The sequence below is a fragment of the Capra hircus genome, chromosome 29 (assembly GCF_001704415.2).
Source record: "Capra hircus breed San Clemente chromosome 29, ASM170441v1, whole genome shotgun sequence".
Classification (NCBI taxonomy): Eukaryota; Metazoa; Chordata; class Mammalia; order Artiodactyla; family Bovidae; genus Capra; species Capra hircus.
The window spans coordinates 41339762-41347454 of record NC_030836.1 but is presented as its reverse complement, the minus strand read 5'-3'; the positions used below and the strand labels follow the sequence as shown (position 1 = coordinate 41347454).

The 7693-nt window shown below is 47.9% G+C and overlaps 1 protein-coding gene across 1 annotated transcript; it reads left to right on the top strand.

The window, feature by feature from the left end:
• LRRN4CL (LRRN4 C-terminal like) lies at nt 11-2655 on the top strand. Its single transcript, XM_018042989.1, has 2 exons — nt 11-790; nt 1303-2655. The coding sequence occupies exon 2, from the start codon at nt 1308-1310 to the stop codon at nt 2007-2009; it is 702 nt and encodes a 233-aa protein (XP_017898478.1). The 5' UTR covers nt 11-790; nt 1303-1307; the 3' UTR covers nt 2010-2655.

Below are 7693 nucleotides of genomic sequence, written 5' to 3'. Positions count from 1 at the left end.
TGACTCTGAAGTGGATTCAGGGTCATTTAAAAACCTGGTGTTCCCCAGGCATTCCCCGCCCTGACCGGAGGAGGTTTTCTTGTCAGGGGCCACAGATACAGAAGACCTCCAGGCCCTGGACTATTTTAGGCACAGCTGTTTTCATTCATCAGCCTGGAAGTCAGGGAGTGAAAACCTGCCCACTCAGTCCTCTCCCTCTGGGGAGGGGGATAGCAGAGGGTGGGGCTGCAAAGCTGGAGTACATCATTCTGGCCTCCGCACCCCTCCCTTTCTCAGTCCATGGAGAGGCAGAAGACAGGAAATGACTGCCATGGATGTGGTATGATTTTTTACCAGAACAGCATTTCGTGGCCCAGACCCCATGCTGTCCGTAGCTGTTTTCCTCTCTGATACCAGCCAGGTGGCCCATCCCTTTTGCTCCCCTCCTCACCCCTTCACATGACTTCAGCCTTTGGATTCTCAGCCCTTGGCTGCTTTCCACATTCCGCTGCTCTTTCAGAACCCAGGCATCCCGACCTCCAGCTGAAACCGCTGCATGTGGCTTCCCCCACCCCTGGCCCCGTGACTCAGGCCTTCTGAAGGGACCAGCCCTCTTCTTGGCACTCACCAGGGAGGGGAGCAGGGGAAGGGGGGCCAGGTGGTGACATCACAGTCGAGGGGTATAAAAGCTTTGGGCCAAAACAGAATTGAAATTGAAGACACCGACAGAACGTGACCGCACAGCCTGTGTTCCAGGGGGACCTCTTAGGAGCCCCAGCTTGCTACTCGCCGCATCAAGGCCTACCTGCTGGTAAGGGGGTGCCTATGAGATAGACGTGTGGAGGGCAGGCAGGGACCAGGCCTTCGACAGGTGGGGAGGGAGGGCTCCAGGGCCTCTGTGTCCCCTCTCTTCTCCGTTCTATCTCCTTTCTGGCTCTCTGCATGTGTCGCTGACTAGCTGGTTGCTCTGGGTGGCAGCTGGTAACCATTCCACCTTCCTCACCCAGGCGGTGTAAATCATTTCCTCCTCTTCTCTGCCCCAGCTCCCCCCAGCACTGTTTATTCATTAACTGTTTCCAGCGCTTCACACGTTGCCGATCGCACCTCTCTCTGTCGGCCCAGACCATATTTCATTCTTTTCCCCAAAACCAAGCACATAAGCTGTTCAGAAGCTGGACGGACACATGGGTGTGTCACGGTCATTCCCACCTCTTGCTTGTTCTCCCGGTTCCCGGTCCTGTTTCCCTTTGCTTACAGGTTTTGGTGAGGGACGGGGCCCCTGCAGGGTCTGGGGGCTAAAGAGCCTTTACCCTTCTCTTCCAGATTCCATGCCGCGCTCTCCCTGCCTTCTGTGGCTCCTTGCTGTCACCTTCTCCCTGGTTCCCAGAACGCAGCCCTTGGTGGCCGGAGACTTGGAAGGAGACGAGCAAGATGAGACACCTTTGCCGGCCGTCCCCTGTGATTACGACCACTGCCGCCACCTGCAGGTGCCCTGCCAGGAGCTGCAGAGGGCCGGCCCGGCAGCCTGCCTGTGCCCCAGCCTCTCCAGCGCCCTGCAGCCACCGCACCCGCCACGCCTGGGGGAAGTGCGCGTGGAGGCCGAGACGGGCCGCGCCGAGGTGCACTGGTGCGCCCCCTCCTCCCCGGTCCACCAGTACTGGCTGCTGCTTTGGGAAGGCAGCGGGGCTCCACAGAGGGGGCCCAGCTTCAACTCGACGGTCCGCCGAGCGGAGCTGAAGGGCCTGAAGCCTGGGGTCGCATACGTTGTCTGCGTGGTGGCCGCCAACGACGCGGGAGAGAGCCGCGCTCCCGGGCCCGGGGCGGAGGGCCTCGACGGGGCGGAGGGCCCCAACTTAGGGCCCTGCGGCCGGCTGACCGTGCCGCCGCGGCCACTCACTCTGCTGCACGCGGCCGTGGGCGTGGGCTCGGCGCTGGCCCTGCTCAGCTGCTCCGCCCTGGTCTGGCACTTCTGCCTACGCCAGCGCTGGGGCTGCCCCCGCCGAGGCCGCCCCAGCCACGCAGGGCTTTGAGGCTGCCCAGTCTCCCCCTGGGGAGACGACGGCCCACGAAGGCCAGACCAAGGATGGCACAGAAGGCGGGGCGCTGGGCCCTTGCTGAGTGGGTTCATGCCCCAAACTTAACACTCTCCTCCGAAGCTGAGGTTTAGAAGGAGTAGAGAAAGCTGACAAGATCTTTTCTTAATGGACCAGATAGTAATTTAGGCTTTGTGGTTCCAGGGGATAAGATCACAGATATTGTGTAGGTACTTCCATAACCATGTAACCGTTTAAAAATGGTTCTTAGCTCGTGGGCCTCACAAATCAGTCCACAGCCGGGTTCCACGTGTGGGCGCCATCACTGTGGTGGCTTCCCGCAGGGTTTTGAGAATCAGCTGCTCTGGGAATGGGAGTTTGGGGCTAGAGACCACACCTCACCTGCTGCCTTTTGCTTAGATAGTGAGGGTGCACACCGAGTTACAATCCACTGTGTCTTAAGTCAGGTGGAACTAAGTGACTGACATGGGGTGGAGAAGAGGAGGATTGTCCAAGTGGCTGTCTGGGACAAGCTTGCTTATAAAAATATATTAATAACAAAGGATTTCCCCTCCCCCCATTTGTGTTTACTGTGTATTATCTGTGTTTGTTGTATAACATTAAAGGAAATGTAAAAGGAAGACATTTTCACTTGTCATGATCTTTTTTGTTTAAAGTTTTTATTTTGTATTAGAGTATAGCTACAGCCCATGGGGTCACAAAGAGCCGGACACGACTGAGGGACTACACTTTGGAAACAGCTATCATGATCTTTTTCAATTCCCTGTCCTTGGGACTTGCCTAGCAGCACAGTGGATAAGAATCTGCCTGGTAATGCAGGGGACATGGGTTTGAGCCCTGGTAAGATCCCGCATACTACAGAGCACCACACCCCACCACACACTGAAACTAGAGAAAGCCTGCGAGTAGCTTCAAGGACCCATAGCAGCCAGTACCCAGGCCCATTCATTGGGAAGGCAGAATCTTAGCCATGGGACCACCAGGGAAGTCCCTTGAGTTTATTTTTAAATTAACTGGATGTAGAAAAGTCTAAGTTGCTACAGAGTTTATTCCTCACTTTTACTGCTCTTAAATCTTTAAAAAATTATAACACATATTTCAAGTAAAACTTGATAAAAGGAGAGTTCTCCTCAAGAGGTAGTCACCTGCTGCAGAGCAAATCTTTCCCTAAGCAGTGGAAATATATTCTTGATCTCATTCAATATGTTATAGACAATGTTCCATTGGTAAATCACAGCCTCCCTGGTTATGTGAATGGTATAACTAATCCATCGGAGGATGCTCCTTAACTGACACTTCCCATGGCTCCTTGTTAGAACATTTGTCTTCAGTGTTTGCTATGGACATCCTTGTTTTATAGACAATGTTCCATTGGTAAATCACAGCCTCCCTGGTTATGTGAATGGTATAACTAATCCATCGGAGGATGCTCCTTAACTGACACTTCCCATGGCTCCTTGTTAGACCACTTGTCTTCAGTGTTTGCTATGGACATCCTTGTTTGTTGGCATATCCTCACATGATTAGATATTTCCACAGGGCACTTACCCAGAAGTAAGTGAGGTCGTACTATACAATGTTAGTCATCTCTTTTTTTGTTGTTGAGTCACTATGTCGTGTCCAACTCTTTATGACCCCATGGACTGCAGCACACCAGGCTTCTCAGTCCTTCACTATCTTTCAGAGTTTGCTCAAACTCATGTCCATTGTGTTGATGCCTTGCAACCATCTCATCTTCTGTTGCCTGCTTTTTCTGCCCTCAATCTTTCCCAGCATCAAGGTCTTTTCCAATGAGTTGGCTCTTCTTCGCATCAGGTGGCCAAAGTATTGGAACTTCAGCTTCAGCATAAGTCCTTCCAATGAATATTCAGGGTTGATTTCCTTTAGGATTGACTGGTTTTATCTCCTTGCAGTCCGAGGGACTCTAAAGAATCTTCAGCACCACAGTTCGAAAGGATCGGTTCTTCGGAGCTCAACCTTCTTTATTGTCCAACTCTCTCACATTCATACGTGACTACTAGAAAAAACGTAGCTTTGACTATACGGACCTTTGTCGGCAAAGTCTCTGCTTTTTAATACGCTCGCTATCTAGGTTTGTCATCACTTTCCTTCCAAGGAGCGAGCACGTTTTAATTTCATGGCTGCAGTCACCATCTGCTGTGATTTTTGGAGCCTAAGAAAATAAAATGTCACTGTTTCCTTTTTTTCCCCATGTATTTGCCATGAAGTGATGGAACTGAAAGCCATGATCTTAGTTTTTTGAATGTTGAGTTTTAAGCCTGGTTTCTCACTCTCCTCTTTCACTCTCATCAAGAGGCTCTTTGGTTCCTCTTCACTTTCTGCCATTAGAGTGGTGTCATCTGCATATCTGAGGTGGTTGATATTTGTCCCAGAAATCTTGATTCCAGCTTGGCATTTTGCATGATGTACTCTGCGCCAGGCTTCCCTGGTGGCTCAGATGGTAAAGAATCCGCCGTCAATGCAGGACACCTGGGTTCAATCCCTGGGTTGGGAAGATCCCATGAAGGAGGGCATTGCAGCAACCCACTCCAGTATTCTTGCTTGCAGAATCCCCAAGGACAGAGGAGCCTGGCGGGCTACAGTCCATGGGATCTCAGAGACACAACCGAGTGACTAAGCATGGCACAGTACTCTACATATGCTAAATAAGCAGGGTAACAATACATAGCCTTGACAAACTCCTTTTCCAATTTTGAACCAATCTGTTCTTCCATGTCGAATTCTAACTGTTGCCTCTTGACAACAGTTGGTCTGGTATTCCCATCTCTTGAACAATTTTCCAGTTGTGATCCACACAGTCAAAGGCTTTAGTGTAGTCAACGAAATGGAAGTTGATGTTTTTCTGGAATTCCCATGATTTCTCTATGATCGAACAGATGTTGGCAGTTTGATCACTGGTTCCTCTGCCTTTTCTAAATTCAGCTTGCACATCTGGAAGTTCTCAGTTCACATACTACTGAAGCCTCATTTGTAGAATTTGAGCAGTATCTTGCTAGCATGTGAAATGAGTGCAATTGTACAATAGTTTTTAACATTCTTTGGCATTGCCTTTCTTTGGGATTTGATGAAAACTGATCTTTTCCAGTCCTGTGGCCACTGCTGAGTTTTCCAAATTTGCTGACATGTTGAGTGCAGCACTTTCACAGCATCTTCTTTTAGGATTTTAACTCAGCTGGAATTTTGTCACCTTCACTAGCTTTGTTCATAGTAATCTTCCTAAGGCCCACTGGACTTCACACTCCAGGATGTTTGGATCTAGGTGAGTGACCACACCATCGTGTTTATCTGGGCCATTCAGACCTTTTTCGTATAGTTCTTCTGTGTATTCTTGCACACATTCTTAATCTCTTCTGCTTCTGTTACGTCCTTGCCATTTCTGTCCTTTATTTTGGCCATCCTTGCATGAAATGTTCCCTTGGTATCTCTAATTTTCTTGAAGAGATTTATAATCTTTCCCATTCTATTGTTTTCCTCTACTACTTTGCACTGTTCACATAAGAAGGCTTTCTTATCTCTTCTCACTATTCTTTGGAACTCTGCATTCAGATGGATATATCTTCCCTTTTCTCCCCTGCCTTTCACTTCTTTTATTTTCTCAGGTATTTGTAAGGCCTCCTCAGACAACCATTTTGCCTTTTCGAATTTCTTTTTCTTGATCACTGCCTCCTGTACAATGTCCATAGTTCTTCAGGCACTCTGTCTACCATATCTAATCCCTTGAATATATTTGTCACCTCCACTGTATAATCATAGGAGATTTGACTTAAGTCATACCTGAATGGTCTAGTGGTTTTCCCTACTTTCTTCAATTTAAACACGAATTTTCAATAAGGAGCTCATGATCTGAGCCACAGTCAGCTCCTGGTCTTATTTTTGCTGACTGTATAGAGCTGCCCTATCTTCAACTGCAAAGAATATAATCAGTCTGATTTCAGTCTGACCATCTGGTGATGATCCTGTGTAGTCGTCTCCTGTGTTGTCAGAAGAGGGTGTTTGCTATGACCAGTGTGTTCTCTTGACAAAATTCTGTTAGCTTTTGCCCTGCTTCATTTTGTACTCCAAGGCCAAACTTGTCTGTTACTCCAGGTATCTCTCTCTTTTTTAAAAAACAAAAAAACATTTATTTATTTTATTTGGCTGTGCTGGGTCTTAGTTGTAGCATATGGGATCTAGTTCCCTGACCACGGATCAAACCTGGGCCCCTTGCATTGAATGGACCACTAGCCCCTGGACCACTATCCCTCCAAATATCTCTTGACTTCTTACTTTTGCATTCCAATAACCTACGATGAAAAGGATATGGGAATGACAAACTACTCCAGTATTTTTTTCCTCGAGAACCCCATGAACACTATGAAAAGACAAAAAGATATGACACTGGAAGATGAGGGCCCTAGGCTGGTAGGTGTCCAATATGCTACTGGGGAAGAGGGGAGAAAATAGCTCCAGAAAGAGAGTTGAGCAAAAGCAGAAACAACGCTCAGTTGTGGATGTGTCTGGCCATGAAAGTAAAGTCCAATGCAGTAAAGAACAATGTTGCACAGGAACCTGGAATGTTAGGTCCATGAATCAAGGTAAATTGGACATGGTCAAGTAGGAGATGGCGAGAGTGGACATCGACATTTTAGGTATCAGTGAACTAACATAGATGGAAATGGGCGGATGTAATTCAGATGACCATTAGATCTACTATTGTGGCCAAGGATCCTTTAGAAGAAATGGAATAGCCCTCACAGTCAACAAAAGAGTCTGAAAGGCAGTACTGGGTGCAATCTCAAAAATGACAGAATGATCTGTTTGTTTCCAAGGCAAACCATTCAACATCACAGTAATCCAAGTCTATGCCCTAACCACTAATGCCGAAGAAACTGAAATTGAATGGTTCTATGAAGAGCTGCGAGATCTTGAAGCTACAAGAAAAAAAAATATTCTTTTTTTTAGGGGGCCATGTTCTGCGGTATGTGGGATTTTTGTTCCTGACCACAGTTCGCACCCATGCCCCCTGCATTGGGAGCACAGAGTCTTAACCATTGGACCACCAGGAAGTCCCTAGTCATTTTTCTCTTATTGGAACTCTAGAATAAATTTAGAATATATTTGCTATCTAGAATATACTCACCACATTGCCACAAATTCTTTGTGTACATTTGATTCCTGTATTTCCTCAGCATTTCAGTTCAGTTCAGTTCAGTCGCCCAGTTCAGTTCAGTCGCTCAGTCGTGTCCGACTCTTTGCAACTCCATGGACTGCAGCACGCCAGGCTTCCCTGTCCATCACCAACTCCTGGAGCTGACGCAAACTCGTGTCCATCAAGTCAGTGATGCCATCCAACCATCTCATCCTCTGTCATCCCCTTCTCCTCCTGCTTTCAGTCTTTCCTAGCATCAGGGTCTTTTCCAACAAGTCATATACAAATAATGAGGGTCTATTCCCTCATTTTTTCCATAATTTTTCTTACCTACTATCTTATTATTAAAGACTCACTTTAAAGACTTCCCTAGTAGTCCAGGGATTAAGATCCTACACTTACACCACAGGGAGCACAGGTTCGATCCCTGGTCAGGGAACTAAGATCCCACGTGCCACATGCCCCGTGCAGCACAGCCAAAAGTACAAAAACAAAAAACCACGAAGACACG